Source organism: Aythya marila (assembly GCF_965140915.1).
Source record: "Aythya marila genome assembly, chromosome: 3".
NCBI lineage: Eukaryota > Metazoa > Chordata > Aves > Anseriformes > Anatidae > Aythya > Aythya marila.
In genome coordinates, this window is record NC_139044.1 from 28,414,144 (window position 1) to 28,436,551 (window position 22,408).

General features: G+C 35.2%; 1 protein-coding gene across 7 annotated transcripts in view; it reads right to left on the reverse strand.

The window, feature by feature from the left end:
- Positions 1–22,408, reverse strand: part of AKT3 (AKT serine/threonine kinase 3) — a 153,921-nt gene that overhangs the window by 26,127 nt on the left and 105,386 nt on the right. For 6 of the 7 annotated variants that reach the window (XR_014317073.1, XM_082755553.1, XM_082755552.1 and 3 more), the window contains 4 exons: positions 19,527–19,592; positions 17,809–17,877; positions 11,591–11,713; positions 9,790–9,918 (listed from right to left, as the gene is read on the reverse strand). Coding sequence is in view for 6 of the 7 variants with exons in the window: in XM_082755553.1 (XP_082611679.1) it covers positions 9,790–9,918; positions 11,591–11,713; positions 17,809–17,877; positions 19,527–19,592 (387 nt within the window). In the remaining variant the exon portion in view is untranslated. The remainder of the gene's footprint in view (positions 1–9,789; positions 9,919–11,590; positions 11,714–17,808; positions 17,878–19,526; positions 19,593–22,408) is intronic. The other variant, XM_082755554.1, reaches the window with a different exon arrangement.

Below are 22,408 nucleotides of genomic sequence, written 5' to 3' on the forward strand. Positions count from 1 at the left end.
CAAATAATAATAATATTGTGATAAATCTTTCTGGTTGTTTGTCATTCTTGCTGGAATAATTTTGAATTTTTACCCATGTTAAACAGAATTTATTCAGCTTTTGTTTTTTTTCATTGCTCACAAATTTTTGCTGAGATTGGAATAATGTGTGCATTGATTAAATGATAATTAATGAAAAAAGCTTCAAGTATATTATTGAGACAGTCTGTATAAGAATTGTCATACTTGTATTACACAAAAACGTGTTTTTCGTAAGAAAATCGCACTGTGCTTTTAAGTCCTGGTTTGAATACAACAGTTTATTTGTAGGCAACATGGAGCTAATCTGTTTTCTAGTCTTTTGTTTGTTTTATTATTTTTGCTTATTTGTTACATCATTCCCCTTGAGAGGTCTGATATTGCTTGTGGACAATTAGTTTTTGTGTCTGGTGAGATTAACTAGATTGCATGAAAATTCAAAATCATGTTACGTCATTGGTTATCCAGTTTCAGGTGAAAGTCTAACTCCTGTACCAATTTATCTCTTGTTGCAGCAGCTCATTCTATGTGTAACAGAGCAATGCTTTCATATACTCATCTTTTGATCTTGATGCTGGTGATTACAAATAAATAAATATTCTGCTCTGGATACCGTGTCTTGTCCATATTCCATCATGTTCACCTCGGGGCCCTGCTGGCAATGCCAAGCTGACAAAAATGCTCAAATTCAAGTTCCTAGCATTTCTGATGACTTAAGCATGTAAGAAGAGACAATGCGGTACACTAAAATATACTATGTGATAACAAAACAGAAAAAAGGCCACATTTGAGATTTTCATGAGGTACTAGCATTTCAAGTTAAAACAACTTTTTGTATTTCCATTTCATTTCAACATAAAAATCAATTTGGTATTTGGAATTCCAGTGTAAGGAGAAAATTCCGCATTGTAAAATCCCCATAAATCAGAAGGGAAACTATTTTCAGGCATTCGTGCTCTTTCTCCTCCCACCCCCGACTGGTCTTCACCCAGAAGTGAAATGTAGCCAAATATAAAACAGACAGCTGTTCAAGAGCACACGCCAACACTAAACCACATTTCCACAGGTAAAATAAATTCTATTGTTTCTCTACTAAGAATCAGATTATATATGGTAAACAGAGAGTAAATAAACTTGAACTATCCTTTTGAAGCCAAAAGTAAATTAGTGAACCAGAATATAACGTAACTCAAGTGTTTTGGTACTGAAGAAATTAAACATACTTTCAGGAAAACGAGTACCACTTTTTAGAATTAGAGGGGGGTTGGTTTTAAGCAAAAGGTAATGACCAAAAGCAAAATGTTCTCTGTCACTACGAAGCAGTAATGCCTCATGCTATAGGTTAAGTATGACTTGATTATCAAAATAAAAAAAATAATGATGGCATCAGCGTCGATAGAAGACTTAGCAAGTATTTATCAGATTAACAGATCAAATACTTTTTAATTTATGGAGAAAAATACATTTCATCCACTGAAATTTTTTTAAAGGTATCTTTTTTAATTTATTTACATAACAGATATTTATGTTAAAACTCCATTAAACTAATGCAAGGGAATAAGCAAATGTTAAACCCTCATGCTAATGGTAGGTCTACTGGATGTAGCAATCCACAGACAAAACAGCAATATTATTTTCGTTGATTATATCTTCTCTTCTTTCTCAGCCTTATATTTGCCTATATGACAAATATGTAATACTGCCTGTTACAGATTAGCTCTAGTTATACAGCTGTCCCCAGGAAAAGTATGACATGCCTATATACAAGCAACACTACAAATAGGTGACATCAAAGTACAACTCTTCTGACAGCACTCTTTGAGCATGGAAAACAATTGATTCGAATGCATCGTTTTCAAAGGAAGAAAAAAACACAACTTCCACCTTTTCAAGTCTCTGGCTGATAAAAATTAATATTCTGTCCTCAGACAAAACACCACTATATGACATATTTTCCTAAATATACATTGAACACTTGTAGGTTCCATTTCTTTCTATCAGTAAAGTTTGAGGGTGTTGTGGGCTTGCTGGTTGATTTTCTCTTTTTTTTTTTCCCTCTTTTTTTTTTTTTTTTTTTTCTTTTTGGTGGTTGGGGGGGAGAATGGAAGGGGGGCACTCAATTTTGTTCATTCTAACTTGGCGATCAAAGAATTTTTATTTTTACACTATTACAGAAGTGCATTTTTCTAGGTTTCCAAAACCACCTTATTCAACCTTCCCCATCTGTCACCATCTGCTTCTTTTTAGCATGTACTTTTTGTGTGATCACATAAGCATGTGAAAAATAACTAACATTCAGATGATTGTCTGCTGGTACATTTGAGGACTGGGCATAATAAAAGTGAACTGCCAAAACGTACTTAACACTTCTAATTTTGTTGGGTCTTGCATGTAAGCTACATTTGATTTTCAAACTGTTTTACAGTTGGAAAGTTGATCAGGTACTCTAACTCAACAGTAAAACTGAGACTACATAATTAGCTCAGCACTAAAAAGATTATATTCAAAGACAGGAACAAAACCCAGAAATACATCCACACGAGTTCACACATCCATCTCGACTGAGTCTGTCTGCACAATGTTGCCTGAGGCATCGGATAAGATGCTACAAGAAGCTTACTTCCGGACAGTCGCAACCTGTCTTCTTTCTAAGCTGCCAGGGGACAAGGAATAAAGGACTCCCATAATTACAAGAGTGTATGAAATCTCATGGAAACACTGGAGGAGCAAAGAAGCTAAGACAAGAGTAGGAATGCACAGAAATGGAATGCATTCTTAACAACACAGCAGGCACTGCTTCTAGGTGCAAAGTAATTGGAAATTGCCATCAAAGCACAAAATGCCCTTCTTAATCAAATTTTACTAGAAAAAGAGAAAAAAAAAAAAAAAGTATAAAGCTAAAGAAACATATTTATCTCCTACCTTCCAAAAAAAAGGAAAGAGAACTTCACTTTAAGAAAATTTTATGTATGAAATTCTTTCCAGCCTGCTAGAGCACCACTACAGGCTTCAGGTTTCAGCATAACCACTATGCACAATATTACAAATATATTAGTACTGATACAGACAATTTGGTGGACTGTCTCCTTATCCTTTCCTGAAAAAAGAATTGAGTGAAGAAAATAAAAAGAATCTCACTAGCAACTGAAACTATCCCCTCCCCCAGATAAACCCCCAAAGCCACCAACAAGTAGGCTTTATTAATGCTCACCAGAAGTAACTCAACAGGAGTGAGAACTCGCTCTCTACAGCATGATGGAAGATGGAGCACAAAATAGTCTCTTTTCCATTGTTTCTCCTAACAGCACTGTTCCAGCTCTTGAAATTCACACTGTTCTTAAAGCCTTGTGAATGCAGGTGCCATCTAGCAACATCTTAACAGATGCCATACCTTAACTTATGCCATTTTCCACAAATTCCTTTTTTCCCTTTTTACCTTTATTATCCATGGGTTCTAGAGATGGAAAATAATGGCACATACCTATTATTTATATAAAGTTGCAGAGAATTTTAAAAAACACATTACGTAAATGCCTCCATTATCTTTAAACTCAAATGAAATTTAAAGGAAAAGGAGATAAAAAGGAAAGTGCTTAAGCCATGGCAAAAATCATCTTGTTCTTCAGTTCCTCTATGTTCCTGGACAAACAGCTCCCCAGCTAGCTCCTTTCCATTTTAATTTGCTCATCAATTTCTACTGCCTTTCCTGTCTCTCTGCAAAACATTCTATTAATTTCTGTTAAAATTAACAAAGTAATATAATTGTTTTTAGTTTAGCTCAAGCTTTCCTTCTTGCCCACAACCATGTTTTCCTCCGTAAGAAAAACCTTCTCATCTCCAAGCTTTGTTTGCTGGCCAAGCAACCTACCAGTGAGACCATTAGATTCCTTTCCTGAATCTCCCTTCTCTCCTGTTAACCTTCCTCATTATTCTCTTCTTTAGTTTACTGAAATTCACCTCTCCCCCCATTTAAAAAGTAAAAAGAAAACTTAAAAAAAAAAAAAAAAAGTTTTGGCTATATTAGTCATGCAACTTAATTTTCTCTGTTGTGTAACATGCCCATCTCTTTACATTCTCACCCTAACCTAACCCTCTCAATTGGTACCAGAGTACCCAGCCCTTTCTGTTGTCCATGATGTTGGTACCTTCATCAAATTCTGTGCAAACAAGCACCCTCATGCTTTTCTCCACACCCGAAGGAGCTCTTCAGTAATATTCACATCACTACTTTTATCTGAGTTAAAATCCATCTTTAACACACGGTTTTGCAGAAGCTTAAAACACCAATTTTCATGCTAGACTGTTTCACTGCATTCTAGGGGTTCCCTCTCTGCCTACATCCGTTAATTTCAGCTTGCATCAGACAAGCTATGTGCTAGATCATCTTATTCTCAGTACAAAAATTTACCAGACTGCCTTTGGTAAGTAGCCTGATCCAATATAAGCAAGTGCTAAAAGAATTAAATAAATGTATAGCTGCAGCGGTGACAAAATGCTTTTTCTGCCTCTGTCACCATATAATCTGCATGCACCACAACATTCCGTAAAAATTCAACTGCAATTCCCATAAAACATGGTAAAAGTTTTTTCTTGCTATGACAAAATCTGCAAGACAAATTACTCTGATTCAGATTGTGCCTGCAACACAGGGCACCATGCTTCCCATTGCTTAAACTCAGCCACTGACCTTCAATGGCCAAGTTCTACATTCTGGTTCACTCACACAACAAAGCCATATCCTTCCAAAAAGTAAAAGCTGTAAATAAGAAATTAAGTGAAATGTGAGGAAAGACAGTGGTTGCTTCTTGATGGAAGAGTTTTACCTTTCATTTTTATGAGGTAACATTCAGGGAAATAACTGATTACATATGAGCTTTCTTACTCCTTTTCCTAATAGAAATATGATTAAAAAAAAAAAAAAAAGAAAAATAAAGAAGCCAAACAAGTTTCAGGTAACGTATCTTAACATGTCTTTCATCTCATACATATTCATAATGTAACCATCCAATGGTTTTATTATAAAGCAAGTTATAAAGCATACAGACCTTTTTATGCCTATGGACAAAAGTATGAATCTACTCTTGTCTTATTTATTGTTGTATAGCTTTAAGTGATCATAAACTGCATAAACTATACTAAAGTGGTCTTGCTGTTTTGTTTGTTTGATTGATTGATAGTTTTTTAAATAAAAACTACTGTTCTTGCAGGAATGTATTCATCTATCTACTCTGTGCTTCTACACGGATTAAACTTAACGAGGTTCTACCATTTTCCTGTTATGGAGAAACACACCAATATCATTAAGCATCAATATCTACGATGAGTCATTTGAATAAGCATGGAAGTCTTTTACAGTCTTGTTCATAGCCAAAACATCCCATTTCTTGTTAGTGAAAAGATACAAAATTAATTTCTGATATTTCATCTCACATCTCCCATGACACCAAAAATTAGTACCACAGTGACTGCCCTACTCTTGCTAAGGGTTTGCTGTTATACTTGCTGTTAAGGGCTTGAGCTGAAACTCAGAAAGTATAATCTCATATAAGAAATTACCTTTATACATGATTGGAGCTACAAGAACGTTTATTTCTCTGCCCAAGTAGCTTAATTTCATGAATATTCTGTTAAAGAAAGTAGACTCTAGAGGTCTGTATCTTTATTAACAAGTCTTTGATCCTTGATGATCAACTGTAAACCATCAAAATCCGAACTGCTTTTAAATGTCTCAAAGGTATGTTTACAAGTACAAGTACTTTCTCAGTTTTACTCTTTCTTTATTAAGCAAATGATACTATTTGGAAAACACAGACGGTCCTGTCCTGCCTTTGCCACTGCAAAACTGCAAAAGATTTTCAACTGATAATGAAATTTAATTGTAATGAAGAATTTCATTATTAATCAGATAACCAAATTGTTCTCAAAAGCCTATACCATTTCACAAATAAAAAGTTACTCGTTCTTCAGTAACTGTGACCAAAACATACATCTGTACTGTAAATATATTAAGCCCTGCTATTTGACAGTAGTAACCATTTTCTGCCTAGAGGATGCATTCATAACCTACCCCTTTTTATTCTTGGTACATGATTATCTAAGACAAAGCACAGTCAATGTTATTTTAGTTTTCTTTGAACTGTAGAATACCAGGGTTGAGTAACAGCGAAGGACAAAGAGAGGAGAGTGGGAAGGGAATGTACACATAGGCCACCTAGCTTGAAGCCCTGCACACCCCTGTAACAGCACAGTGCTTGGTGAAGGTATGCATACACTTCTAGGTGGTTGTCATGAACAATAAATCATTGACTGTCCAGAAAAGTAATTCTAGCTCCAGTGATGCAAAACTGGTTCCAGCCTGGCAATCTCATTACAAGTTTTTTTCCCGTGACCCACTATCCATTTATCCTCGCATGGACATTCTTCTGGCTCTGCCAGACATCAGTAGTCAGTCTTGGGGTCCTGTATAAAAGGTCTTATCAATGTAAAATGAAAGAGTATATTCCTCACTGGATGGGACAGTCCCAGAGGCATAAGGTTTCCAAGCAAAATACAGCAACAGGTACACTTACTTTCTGATTAAGAGCAATTCTGAAATCACCAAGGAAAATAATTCTGTATGGATCCACTGGGACACGTGCACTTGCAAGAAGGTCATGTAAGAACAAAGCCCCCTTACACAGGATTTGCTACTTCATTTTTTCCCATTGAAGTGACTGCAGTCTGTCTTTCACAAAAAGACAGCAAGCAGGACTCTGCCTCAAACAATGGTCCACAAAGCATTCAGAAAACCAAGTGAATCCATAACACTGAGTGCATATAAACAAAAATATTAAATCAGTTCTCAGACTAGATGTAGTTTCTTGACAGTGCAACAGTTTCTGGGTCAATCAACTGCTTCCTGGCTGATACACGGGAACCTTGGGCTATCTCTGAATGTTACAGAGGATGAAAAGGTATTATTAAAAGTACAGATGCTGAATGTAAGTCTCTACATAACTGGAGAATACCTTGCTAGTGAAGAAAGGGTACTGCCTTTACACACACCATGACCAGTAAGATATAAGTATATGCTGCCATTTGTCTTGGGATAAACAAGCAGGAATTCACCATAGTAAAAGGATTAAAGTCCAGCTGTAACATTAAGTTCGTATGAACTGCAATTTGTCAAAAACAAACAAACAAACAAAAAACAGTGTTTGTCATCTGGTAATGATTTCTGTAGCCTGACCTACAAGAAGTGATTTTTGCGTGTTCTTTCCCTGACACATGCCCATGAAAAGATGGAGCACCCCGTCTCATCACGGTCCAGTTATCAGTCAGATCTCCCAGGTATGAAAATAGACACAATTGTCTCACTTGAGCAACTGGTAAATGCTATTGCAGCAGCAGAGAGTTCAAAGGGAAAGGTTTATTTTTTCTAATGGTGTTCCTCTACTGCTAACTTCACCCTTTCAAATAAGAATGTGCTGATAAAGGTGTTGAATCTTCTCATGCTACATCAATAACTGAAATCTTGTCTAGTCTGATAGAAGAGAGCTAACGTTTCCAAAAGTGAGAGATGGAAAAGTAGATGGAAGCAACTGAACAGGATATTTGCATCTTTGAGAAAGTTTTCAGGACTGCTGACAAGAAGACAATGAGGGGATAAGAGCTGGCAATGACAACTGTGGTCTGTGCCAGAGATGATAGTATCATCCCTTGTGCTCTTCTAGAACAGATTCTGGGTATGGAACACAAGAAGAGTGGCCACTGTACCATGCCAAACAAGTGGAAGTGAAACTTCTTTTAAGCAGCCAGGATTCAAAGCAGGACACGAATAGCTCTGGAATCTACAAATTCAGATAAATTCCAAGTGCCCCTGCACTAAACGCAAAGGTGCTGTCAGACATCATCAAAGAGAACAACAATCCGCATCCAAGTCTTCCTTGGAATCTGTGAGATGGAGTTCTGCAAAAGAGACCAACATGGGTGAGTTTGCCTTCACAACTAGAGCAGGCGATGACTCACTAGACAGCTGAAATGAACAAACACACTTAACCAAAATTATTTAAGTTCTTCAAACTTGTAGTGTGAGAGTATGACTACTCATATTTCTCTTCACTGCTGAAACAGTTAAGGAAGATGGAGACAGAAAGCTAGGGGCTCCTAAGAATGCCAATACTTACTTTATAGTTAGAGAAAAAGAATGTATCAAAAGATCTTGCTATGATGCAAGGTGGTTTCATTAATTCTACATACCATGTTAAACTCATAACCAACTATTAGCAGTTTCAGTTTCTTCCCTGAGCAAAAACTGAAGGAGACTTTAAATTTGCTTTAAGACATTTCAGAACACTCTCAGACCCTCAAACCTGTCCATTCTTAGATCTTCGTATCCAGCCAATGGTATCCTGAAGGTGATGTTTACCTGTTTCCTACACATCCCTTAATTGTAAGGTTCAGAATGAGAATTCAAAGGCAATCTAAACCAGCTTGCTCAAATAGGCTCCAGGGTTTCTTACTGCTGCTCAGGATTCAATATTCCCAAAAGCAGGAGCGTGAAGAGCCATGCTGAATCAGTGACACTTAATTCCCTCTCTTTAAACTAAGGCATATTCTTCTTCAAAGAAGATTTTGGATAGAAACTTTGGTAGCACTGTGTTGCTGCAAGAGGTGGGGAATCCCTTGATGAATGCTTCTTAAAAAGAACTTACAGGCTGAAGAACTCTGTAAAGTCCTTTAAGTTACATAGAAAGTTGTGTATCAGGTATGTACTGTGTCCATTCCTGATCCTTCAATACAGATGAGAATGGAACTAATGGCTTATTCAGGATCCACAGAATCCTTGGCATTAAGAAACAATGCTGCCTCTCATGTTAATACCATGCTGCAATTTCACAGCCTCAGGGGAGAGGCAGAATGACCTCTCCTAGCACCACAGTCAGTACATGTTAACTGAAACCAGAGAGGACAAAAACCCAATGCTCAGTGTGCTTCCCTGGCTTTTTTTTTCAATAGGCATCATCAGTAGCAGAGCTGTCAGCACTAATATTGGAGCATATTACTTGACTGACAAGCTTTCACAGCAGATTCTGGAGTGGCCAAACCAGAGTTATGAAGGGAACCAAAACAACATCCTTGTGTCTATCTTTTTGGCAATCCTGAAGAAGTGTGATGTTTTGCACTCCAAGCACTAGCTAATAGTAAAGACGGAGCTGTACTATCTGGGATGGCACTTCAGCATACATACTAGGAGATCGCTGGTTCTTGGTGCCTACCTCAACCAGTTCAGGGATTGATACACTCAACTTTTTAGCAGAAATATCTCAAATGTCAACACTCTCTCCCTGAGTCAGGGGAGTTCAGATAAAACCCAGCAAACTCAACACTTTCCTCTTCCCCCCCTCTGGTCCACTAGGACTATATAAACTCTAGTTATACAGCTCAGTCAAGTAAAATCATATGTTCCAAGTGACAGACAGATGGAAGATTATTTTTGAAGAAATCATCACAAGATAAAAATTTTAACAGAGAAAGGCAAACATGAGAAGGAAAATGCGTGTTAAAGGCATTTTTAAACACTAAGGAGCACAGCATCAGTATACATACAATCACTAAAATCACTAAAAGCAAGCATATAAAATTCTGAATAACAACTGTATAGTATTATTCAGGCAGACAGTCAGCTCTTCACTACAATGAACAGTTTTCATCATACAAACACTGCAGTCTAAAATTAAATGAAAAATAAACATTGCATAGTACATTATAAGAGTATATTCTAAATCATACCTCAGGTGCCAGGTATTCTGGAGTACCACAGAATGTTTTCATAGTTGCTGCGTCTGTGATTCCTTCTTTGCAAAGTCCAAAATCTGTAATCTTTATATGTCCATCTTTATCCAACATTAGATTTTCTAACTGTGTGTTGGGGAAAAAAAGTTCCCTTAGTATTTCTTAAGAGGACAGGCTGATGCATTACATCATTTTTTTTATTTTTTTTTAAAAGCTACGAACTTACAGTTCAATTTGTCTATAATTTACCAAAAAAAAAATCAACATCTATTACATACTAGCATTTAATAGTGTTTACTCTTATACAATTTAAATAACTATTTAATGCTACTTAATACAGTTTAGAATAGTAAATCACTTGTAATTCAAAGCATGGCCTTTCATTCTAAAGTTATATTCATTCACAAGTTTGGCGCATCTTCCATAAAAAGTAAGAAAAATAATTTTCTAAATATTCTCAAGATAAAATCAAGGAATTCAAGGTCACAAACATGACTATCAATTGGTAAGACTTCATAGGTTTCCTTTGCTGATACATGATCTTCATTTATCATAATGTATTTTACTTACTGTGTTGTCATCAAACACTTACTATATATCCATGTCCCATTCTTTGAAAATAAATTCTTAAAATATCTTTATTTTCCACAGTCTTTTTAATAACAGACAAAACTGGGGGTAGAGAGGCTATTGTAAAAATAAAATCTTGAGGCAAATTAATTCTTGTATACTTGCAAAGAATTTTTTCAAATTACTCTTTCCTTATTTGGAATTTAAACAAAAAATCATGACATATCATATCATTCCTTGGCCAGATAACTGCATATTTTTCCAAGAGATCACAGCACTCCATGTTATTGCGACAGATTCTGCTACCAACGTGCAATCCGGTATCTTGTTTTCTGTCTACTGCCCTGAGCAAAACTTGCCTACCACAGCCTCATTGTTTTCAGTTCCTGTACAAGGGAGTTCATGAATGAACTCCACTGGTGCACACGTAAAATGTGACAATGTATAATGGCACAATCTCCCACAGAAAAAAAAAATATATATATTAGGCTTTTCACAAAAATAAAATGGTCTCATCATGGAAATTAGAGGTTCCTCCCATGTAAGTTAGAAAATGTTTCTATTGAAAGTGGGGTTGTTTTTCATAAAACATGCCCATAGTGTGTCTGCAGCACCATATAAAAGGCACTTCAGGCAAGAGAGCAAGTAAGATAACTGCATACACAAACAAATCTAAGACAAACTACATTCCACTATTATCTTTTCCAATATACAAAAGACATTAATTTTAAAATTAATGCTGAAATTCTTCTCCTATTGAACTATTCTGGGAATGTTCTCAAAACATAGTTCTTTGATGAGATAAACAGAATGTAGTCACATTTTCCCAATTCCCCATTTCCCTCATTTGGAGACACTGGGAAACATATTTGAGGTTTGTGTTGAAACCTGAATAAAGTTGTAATTAACAGGAAAAAAAAAAAAAAGTTTGGAAGTTTAAATCTCCTTCAACTGGTATCATTAAGGAATGCTGTTTTTGTTGGTTTGTTTGTGTTCAGGAAAAACTCAAGCAATGTATCCATCTATAGACTACTGTATCTACCAAACTGATTCCTTCAGTATAAAGGTACTTAGAACTTTAAACTGAACACAGATTTTTTTTCCCCATTAACTCTGAATAGTGCAACTTTATAATTACTTCGTGTTTGTCCCAATAGTCTCTGCAGAAACAAAATTTTGATTACTTTTTTTTTCTTTTTTTTTTCTTTTTTTTTTTTTTCTTTTTTACCTTGAGATCACGGTACACAATCTTCCCAGAATGCAGATAGTCCAAAGCAGAGACAATTTCTGCACCATAGAAGCGTGTGCGGTCCTCTGAGAACACCCGCTCTCTCGACAAATGGAAAAACAGCTGCAGGGTAAACAGCAGGGACAGGATTGTAATAATTACTGATTTAGTGGGGGAAATTAACACAAACATAAAACACCTCTCATCACCATATTGTGATGATAGATAGTATACTCTCAGTGGACACTCAGCACTCTTAGACAGCAGCTGGCTTATCTTTTCCAGGTTTCCAAAGGGAGAAAGCGAGCTGTTAAATCAGCGTTTTAATCAATATACCAATCTTGTTTAAGGCATTCTGTTTGCTACTCATTTAACCTTCAGTTACCGGAGGAAAAAAAAGTATGCAGCAGCAGCATTCTGTGCTTCTCCCTCCACCACTTCCTCAAAATTTTATTTTAAGCCATTGAGAAATATCATTAAAATACCTATATGATGGTTCCACCTTAAGTTTTTCAGTAATTTAGTAACTTTTCTTTGCACTGTAAGGATGTCTAGTTCTTCAGCAGACTTTGACTGAACAGGTGAACTGGTATTTTACAAAAACAGCAAATTCATAATGCTAATGATATTACAGTCATTAGAAAAAGCAAACAGACATCTGCTTAGGGCTTATAAGAAGGAACCTATGCATTTATTGTATTTCTTTACTACAGCGTAGACATTTCCTTGTTTTTTGGTTTTTCTTTTTTCTCTCTTTTTCAATACGTCATAATTAACAATACTTCACAAACAATTCTTTAACATAAGTCTTTCAGTGAAAATTATTAGTCATTATGTATTCTCAATAACATCATCTGCAATGGAAAAGCCTAAGATGATGCTAAAGTTCTGTGGGGTTATCATTGTCTTCTCAGATAAAACATCACTCTCTAAACATGAAACACACACGCACGTGCAAGAAAGCAGGATTTGTCCATTTAATTCGAAGTCACTCTAAAGTTGATAGTTGCATTTACTGTGTTAAGAATGCTTAGGAAAGTCTTTAAACAGATTAGTAAGTATATTTCCATAATCTACTTAAGACCAAGCAGGCCTTCCTTACTCCGTGTCAGGATGGTTTTGATTTTACCACAAAAAATAATGAGCAAAAAAAGAGAAATACAGGAAACATGATTTTGTACATTATAGACAAGGGTGTCCATAACTGTGTATTTTTAAATTTCTCTGCTAAAAAAAAAAAAAAAAGTCAGTCCTACAAACTTGTAAAAGTCACCTTTCCTGACAGCAGTACTTCAAAAAACGTATATTGTTTCTGAAGCTAAACAAACTTACCACTAAATTGAGCCTTTTGGCAGTATATCCTTCTATAACCTAAGACTTCACAGAAGCACACAGAAACTATAATTTAATATACTTTTGATTTAAAGAGAGTATTTAATTTTTGTTCATTGTATCTGCATTACCCTTTCAATCTCTTGTTGAATTCTCAAAATACCCTGTACAAAAACGGAATACCTGCATGACAAGGGGGATCATTATTTTGTGTGCATTTCAATTGTTTCTAGTACTCATACCCTCTTTAAATACCAACCCCTGATGCTGATATCAGACAAGCCTATCGTACCCTGATTTCTGTACTATCCCACAGCTTATTTGCCAGCATAAACAGAAGATACACAGAGCCTAAGCAAGCAACTCTGTTTTCATTAAGTGCTTCAGATATTAGAAAATTGAGTAAAGAATAAATATATTTTTTTCCATGCATTTTTGCAGGATATTTATTTACATAGGAAATAAACACCATTAAATAACTAGATCTTCATCCCAAAAAGGCAAAATACAACATTTATAAAGTGTCCCAGTATGAATCTATGAGTAGATAAACTGTGTAGACAAAATTTTTCTTTAGTGTTTCTTTTTTTTTTCCAACAAAATGCTATCAATATTCATTCAAAGTAAAATGACCAGTTAGAAACAACTAGCAATTGTTCTGTATTTGCAAAGGAGATTGTGAGTTCCCAAGTCAGTTTATGTTAATGTTACATACAACCAGAATTTATTAGCTCATACTAATGCACATTAGTATGTCCAGTCTGTAACAAATGCTCCAATTTTCCTTCCACCAGTAACTCACAAAGTGGACACATGCAAGTTATAAAGTTAAGCACTTCCCTTACGTATGACTAGGTAAAAACAAAAACAAACAAACAAAAAAAGGCAACCAAAACCACTTTCTTTTCATCATTGTCTTGGCTGAGAAAGAACCAATTTTTGAACACGAGGCGGCTTAAGGAGAAGTAAGTTAATATGGTTCTCCAACTGGGTGAAGAGCCAAATTATTCTCCCTGAGCTGTTTAGCCACTGGAATTGCTCAGTTGTTCCCACTGCAGCCAGCATACCCCCCGACTGCAGCCCAGTACAGTATACAAAACCAAAGCCAAAACTCAGCTACAGATTGTGGTGGACCAGCCTCTGCTTTCCATGCATCTGAACTGTTAGCATAAGCACAACTATGGACCACTAAAACCATCCAATGCAGAATCCTCTGTTTGTGAATCAGAGCCCCTGAAAATGTTTTAAGACATGCACATGTATTCTGACATCTCCATCCACAAGCAACAGTGGTGACTAACCATGTGTGAAACAGCAGGAACCTGGGGCCTTACTTACCTAGCAGGTAGAGTGGGCAGTGTGTCTGATGGGAAATATGAACTATCTTGTAAGTAAAACATTACCATTTTAATACAGTCAGTTGTCATAAGCATTCTTCGTATTACTATAGCACCTAGCATAGTTGTTATCAAACCATATGTAGTAGTTTTCAATGAAGAATGATTATTTAGGTATAATAATGCATGCTAGAAGTGAATTCATATACACTCACACATATGCTAAAGATCCTAAAGCAACCTTAAGAATTATAATAGAAAAATCTAATTCCATGAAATTACACCAGCATTTTCAGCTAATTGTATAGTTTACTGTTTTGGAATGATTAGGCCACCAGGCTCCATTTACAATTGTCAGAACATGAAGACAGGATTTATTATGTCTGGGAAGGAAAATAAGATATCTGATGGCAGGTTATGAAAAGAGCTTCCAACATTTGCACTATTTATTGATTTACAGTTATTAAATATGTGAGCTAAAGTCAGTAGAATTGCTGTAGAAATAGCTTTGGCACAAAGAAAGCCATTTTGTGCATAATTTTTGATGGCATACATGAGGGTGCTATAGTTACAGTGAAGATTGTAGCTATAAATTTCCTAGTATGTCTGTATTTAAAAACTGAATAACAATGTTGCCATGGTGTTTTTTCTAATAAAAAAATAATGGAAAAATCTCTACAAATAAAAATAAAAAGTCAAATATAAAAGCATATTCAACTGCAGAGCCTAGCACGCCAAATATGTAAAAGACCCAACCTTTACGAATCAATGTGTTAAACTTCTACAAATGTTAGTGCCTTAGTTAGTATGTTGAATGTTGCATGACTGGCTCTTGCTACTGCGTATTAGGCTTGCTCAGCTCTGTAATAAAGCTTACTCGTATGCTTACAGTTTTGATTGTTTTGCAAACTAACATCCTTGAAACTTTGAATTATTTTTTTTTTTATCGTTTCAGACTTCATAGAACTTCTAGGCAAATTTCATACCCAGAGAAATACAGGGACCTGTATTTTGGACTGTAAGAATTTAAAATTTAAGGCCAAGGAATACTCTCTCTTAGGCAGAGTTCAGGAAAAGAAAACAGGACTCAATCCACATAAAAATAACAAATTTTACAATGATATTCAGTTATTTTTCATCAGGTAGCTTGTGAATCATCTCTGTTTTTTTCTAGACAGTAATAACACTTTTTCAATTACAACAAAACATTTGGTTCTGTCTCACTAATGAATTGAAGTAAGAACCGCAGAAGAAATATGCAAGCAGAACAATGATTCGGAATCCTGGTGTGGAGCAACCATCTGAACAAATTTTAGAGTCTAATTTTATTATACAGATAATTACCAATTAAGTTAGTTAAAGAGTATAGAATGTGGAATTATCCTGAAAGTCCAAAGCACGGAAGTTAATCAACTTATTAATCAACTGAATCAGTGTATCCTGTAGAGTAATGTATGTGATAGATTTCACTCCTAAAGCATTTAAGCCTTTACAGCAAAATACCAGAAATCAAAAATGGGAAATATACACCCTGAAAGCATTCCCCAAGAACAGAGCCATTGTTAGTAAATTAATTCATATGCCACATTTTTTACCCATTTTGTGCATCCAAAAGGTTGTGGGAACATTGTAATATACTACTAACTTAAACCTTAAACTGTAATCACATGGTACTTTAATGTAATTCCTTCAAGATAACAATGGTATTCAGAAGTAAACATAATGCCAGAAGTATCATCCTAGTTTTATACTGTAACATAGTTTATGATCAATAGACATTGCTAAACATTTCAACCACAGTGTCTAACAGTAACACTAAAAAAACACTTATTTCAAGATTGGGTCCTTAAGCAGCAGAAAATAAACTATAAAAGTTGCCAGGATAAGAAAAATTTCAGTCAATATTTCTGTCTGAATAATTTGCTTCAAAAAATCCCCGAACATTTTGCTTCTATATATTTAGCTAAAGAAAATAATTTTTTTCAAGTTGAAAGAAAATTAGTAAGTTTACGTTTTGTATGCAGTACCACACTTTAACACAACTTATTTTCCTCCAGAATGAAAATCAAGGACCCCTCATTTTACTGTCTTTTTCCTAATCATAGGAAGAGAAACTGAAGGTTCCTAGTACTGAATAGACTTTTTATTACTGTAGTAAGGCAGAAGCCTGAATTTCTCTTGCTTTCACCCGGGTCAGAGTCAAGGATACTGACATAAATTTCTGACAGAAATTCTAAGGTTGTTGTTTAAAACATACTTTCAAAGTACATCTCCTGAGATTACAGAAATGACTATGAAGAATTAGCTAGTTTACAAGGAGTCCTTTTAAAAACTCCCTGTAAGTAGCACTGATTTAGTATTAGTGATACAAGATTAATGCCAAATAAGCCAACTGAGTGTTCAATAGAAGGTTATTATCCCATAACCATTGAGGGAAATTCTGTATCTACTGTCACTAGCCACAATGGTTCAATGCCTGTGATGCTGGGTTCATGCATACTGAGTTGAACAATACATCCTCCTATATGAGAACCCACACCAATATGTTTGGCCACCAATGGTATAGGGTAGCCACAGATGAGTTAAAATGTAAATGGACACTGGACCCAGAAATTGCAAGAGCAAGGAACATGAGACAAGTAAGGAACACAAGACCCTGCGGGTGCTTAGGCATTAGAATTGCAGTTGAAGACAGTTTTATTGAAGGAGAATGCAGCAAAATTATAATGTAAAACATAGCATCATGTTGCAACAATTCCTGAATTAACACTTTTTTTTTTCATAAAAAAAGATAAAGGAAATGCTTAGTCCTTTAACATTATCATGCAGCATGCAGTATACAAAATAACAAATTCCCCCTAGTTCATGTTGTAATGAGATAACATCTGAATAGTTAAAGGCACTCAAAAGGTAGATGAAAGCTCTCTTCTTATATTGCAATTATTTTTAATTCCACTTGACTGATACTCTAGAGTTTTTGATACTCTACTCTTCAGTAAAACACCTGGAGGACAACAAAGGTTTACAACACTATACAAAATTTTGCACTTAGGTTTAAATTTCCAGAGAGTATATCAAGCAAAGGGGAAAGAAGTAAAGAAAAACATGAACACCCCATTCTTTTCTCCTGGGTACTTGCAATGGCTATAGGAAAGAAAAGGATGCATATTTCACATTAAGACAAAAGCAAGACCACTAAACTATTTTAGCTTGTTTGCACTGGATTAAAACCATATCGTACCAGAACCTGAAGAAAAAAAATAATAAATAAAATAAAATTAAATTAAATTAAAAAGGTATTTTTAATTATTTCTCTCCCGTGAAATTATCTTTCAAAATATAACAGTCTAATTTTTCAAGAATGGGAAGTGTTTTTGAGATAATACTTTAAAGAGTCTTTTTTTTTCTTAATATAATTTTTTTTTTTTAAAAAAAGATACTTCAAAGATACTAGAAAGCAAAAATGGCAAAAAAAAAAATACACCCTTTAAATTGTGGCCCAGTGGCATCACTACCATTAAAAGTGCAGAATGTGTTTTTTAAACTTACCTCTCCTCCGTTAACATACTCCATCACAAAACACAAACGATCCTTTGTCTGGAAGGAATATTTCAAGGACTTGCAAAGAAAACAGCAAAAGCAAACCAATTAACATCTTGTATTAAACCAATTTCTTGCATTTTAACAGTAACAAAATTTAATTTTATCCTCTTAAGCAGACAATTCTGACTTGGTGAGAACTTTCAGGAACTTTCTTGGTGAGAACTTTCACTGTTTTAATTAACCTATCTGGAGCTTGAGATGAATTAACATAAAAACCTTCATGTCTTCCCTCATCTCTGTTACATGTCCACTGAAAATGAAAACAGGATGCTTTTTATAATAAAATATTAAATAGCTATTAAACTACAAAATTTTCTACTGCATTTCTTACTGCCATACATAGTACCATTCATCTACTTTCATCATTTTAATATCTTATTATGTTGATTTACACAATTGAGAGTACATATTCTTTCATTCTTCTTCCAAATAAAATTGAAGTTATCTTACCCTCCAGCTTGCTTTCAATTCCAAAACAAGTACTTTCTATTTGCGCATAGTATGTAATGTTAAAAACACAGAGTGCCAAATGCATATATTGTTTACATATCATTTTTAAATTGTAACAAATGTTTTCATCAATTACAATTTTTGACTTTTCAAAATTTATTTGATTTTGTCAGGAAAAATGATACAAAAGAAAATCTACAGATGCAGGTTTGGCCTAAAAAAAAGAAATGCAGTAGAACAAAATCATAAGGAGGCTCACATAACTTAAATACTGTGTCTCTAAAACGCTTGTTCATCTCAGAAAGATATAAAGATACAACCATAGTGACGTTTTTGCTTGACTTCAGTGAAAATACACCTACTCCTCCTTACCTTTTACATTCTAATTTAAGAAACTTTTAAAGATCTCATTGACTGAACTTCCAAGAGTATTTTGGCCAAGCAATGTAAATGCAATCCTTTCCTTTCTGAAGGGTTTATGTTTTTCTACATGAGGAAGCTTCCATGCCATGCTTTCATTTTTTTAGTAGAGAAAAAAAAGTTTCCTATCTCAGAATAACATGTTATTTATTTTGAAATCAATTTAAAGATTTTCTAATGTATTACCAAAGCAGGAGTGTAAGAATTACTTCCATAGAAGGAAGTATGTTATAAAATTAAAATTATTAATCATAATTTGTCAGTAGTATCAAAATTCTCATATTCTCTTCAGTATTTTGTTTCTATTAAATATTAACCACATGAAGACACAGATATTGAAGGTATTTAAGCTTTCTTGCGTCATGGGTTGCTTTTGCTGAACTAATAGGTATTTTATCATTTTATTGAATTCTTAACAATTTGAAGTTTTCTTTGCAAAAATTACTTCCTTGACAACTATGTGAAATCAATAACTTCTAAAAGATTTATTAAAAGAGTTCATATACAAAAATCGTAAAAAGTCCCTCAACAGTTCCATTCTACCATTAAATTTGCTTTCAGTGCAGTTAAGCTTTACAAAACTTTATTTCTGAACTGTTAAATGCATATTTAACATTAAAGATATAAAAGATATCGTAAATACCAGACAGCTGTTGCATCTTTATAAATCATCATAAGAAAGACTTCAAAAAAACTCGTTCATAAATTATGTTCATAATGGAATGCCCATGTCATTCAAAATTACCTGTTACAAGTTCTTAAATGCACTTAAAACTTAAGTTCCTCATACTTACTGTTAAAAAAGGGTGTCTGGTGTTTTTCAATACTCTGCTTTCTGTAAGCGTATGAGCCACTTCATCCTGAGAAATAAAAAGTACAAGAAGCAGGTTTGAAGTAAGATATAAAATCCTACTTAATTAACTACAAGGAAAAAGTCAACACTTCCAAAAACAAAGCAATATTTCAGATTTAGAAAATGAATTAACCTGCTTGCTTTAAAGGAAAAATGAAAAGTATTCATATTTTTGAATTTTTGAGAATACATTTTAAAGTAAACTAAGTTTGGCACCATGCAATTATGCATATTTGAATTTCTTTTCTTTTTCTTCTATTTTATTGCTTTAAAATGAAGTCTTTATACCCACTGCATAGTGAAAAGGAAAAAAAAAAAAAAAAAAGATATCTGTTTTGATAGTTTAAAAATGTAGTCATCAGAAAATGCCATTCCGATGTGCATTATCTGAACAATGTACACACAAGTTGAATCAATATGCACGAAACATACACAGTTAGTAGCTGACAGGCAACTGTAGAATATAGTCTAATTTAGCCTAATGGTAAGAATAGCCACAACATTTTTCTGTTTTCTAAACGTTGTTTTGGTGTTTGTTTGTTTTTGTTTAAAATCATTCAGCCAAAATTAAAGAGAAACCACACAAAAGCCCTCCTCAGACCCCACAAAATCCTACAGAAGCCACACGAGAAGTGCTTCGCTGGCAGTGCCTACTCTCCCTCCCCAAGGATGCAGACCTTCTCCAAACAAGATGGGAAACATCCAGGAAACGACTTTCCTCATTCCCAGATAGATTTTGAAAATGGGGCAATTCAGAATAAGACAGACGTGCTCTCCTGTCCCTCAGCCTATGTGGCAGGGATTACCAAAAGCCCCTTCCAAACGGAAAAGAAACCAAGTCGGCCCCGGCAGGTATTTGTGCCTGGGGAAGCTCGCCCGTCCTTGCACCTATGGCCGTCCCCAGGCAGGAGGCACGCCAGAGGTGGGAAGGAGCCTCCAAGGAGGGAGCAAAGTCCTGGAGACAGGGTATAGCCCAGCACCACCAGGCCTGCAGAGAGCACAGGCACAGGCCTGGCGGTGCAAGCAGGAGAGGATGGCACAGAAGAGGGCTTGTGCAGCTCCTGAGGACAGGGAGGAGGACAGTAAATTTAGGAAGTTCATATTATATGCATATGGTTGTTTTATGCTGCTCTTTGAGTAACACATGTTGGGAATCCCCCTCTCCCCAGGCTGCTGGGGTCCTGACCTAAAAAGCCTGAGAAGCACAAGGCTGTTTTTTGACATTTACTGTGGCATTAAGCATCAGCTGAGTATTAGACTGAACTAAAGACTAACTTGGTGACTCAAGCATCAGTCATAAGTAAATTTGTTTAGTCAGAACATACTTTAATATTGCTACAAATAACACCAATATAACATTAATGTCCTGTATGTGCTTATCAGGCTCTGCTCTGAAGATAAGGTATTATTAAACTCCAAAGTAAACACAGATGTCAGGAGTTTTAAATTATACGTTTAAAATTGTCAAAATAAGAAGTTAAAAAATAACAACAGAATTAGCAGTAATAAATTATGATGCCATTTAGCTGAATAACAGCGTAATGTTGAATGTAACTAATACAGACAGCCACATACTGGAGGAAAAACAAAAAAAACACTCAAAGGAAAAAGCAAGTCTAAAGATTTTTCAGCATATCTTTAGAAGTTTTCCATATGAACAATGGCAATATGAAGTAACTTTATAAGTTGCATCCTCTGCTTTGTGGATATTTCTCCCCTTGGGGTAAGGGGGACACGAAACCCATTCACTGTGTTTACTAAAATATATGAATAAACAAAAAAAGTTTCACTCTCTCTCCCTTAAGTATACAGCTGTGTTTCCTGAAAGTTGTGAACTGACCTGATGAACAATTTCCAGCTGGGTGGAGGAACTGGAGGAAGGGTGCAACTGCTAAGAAGGTGCTGGAGCCAGAGAATGGACTGGGTCTTGCGTTGTTGAGAAAGACATGAAAGTTTGAACAGGAGGTAGCAGCTACCACTGTGAGCACCAGCAGTGAGTGGTGCTCACAGAACCCTCTCTCTCTATTGTTTGATAGACAAATATTCCTAATAATTCCCAAATTACTCATCTTGGGCCCCTGTCTAAGAGGAATATGCTCCTCAAAGAAAAGCCTTGAAACTTTTGCACCCTTATTTTGCACCTTGCAACTCTGTGCTTCACACCCAGCACATACTCTAGATGCTCAGACTGTGGAAGACAAAGGAGAAAGGCTGGAGGCAACATCAGGAAAAAGCCTAAGAACCACAGGACTTAAAGTGGATGTTTCTAGCCTAACAAAAATAAATCTTAACACAATGTAAACTTCAACTTACGTTTTTATTGCTACATTTTTTTCTATTCCATTAATTTCATAAAATTTTTCAGTACGTCTGCAAAGTTTAAGTACCCAGTTTAGTTCACAACCCAAGACAACCTATGTGACATCGATATCTTCTACCGAGCAAAGGATAATACATTTCTGTATCACTACTGAAAAAGAAGGAATTCAAAATTCCATACTAAGGAGGTCTGTGTTAAAGTTCTGCTTTACTGCTAAAACTGGAACTTCAATGTCTTCACCCAACCAATGACTCTTAACACCATCAGATTTCAACATAAATGGCCACTTTAAAGTATGAAGCGTATCTATTAATGAAGGAGTTAGTGAAAAGGTAAGAAAAAATTAACAATGATATAGCAAAACTGAATAAAACACTTTATCTAATATCTGATGGACAGTCTTGTAATAAACAGTGACATGAAAATAAATTGAACAGACTTGCTACTGATCTTTCTGATCTTCAGTGATCTAATTTAGTCTGCAATAATTTTTTTTTATTGGT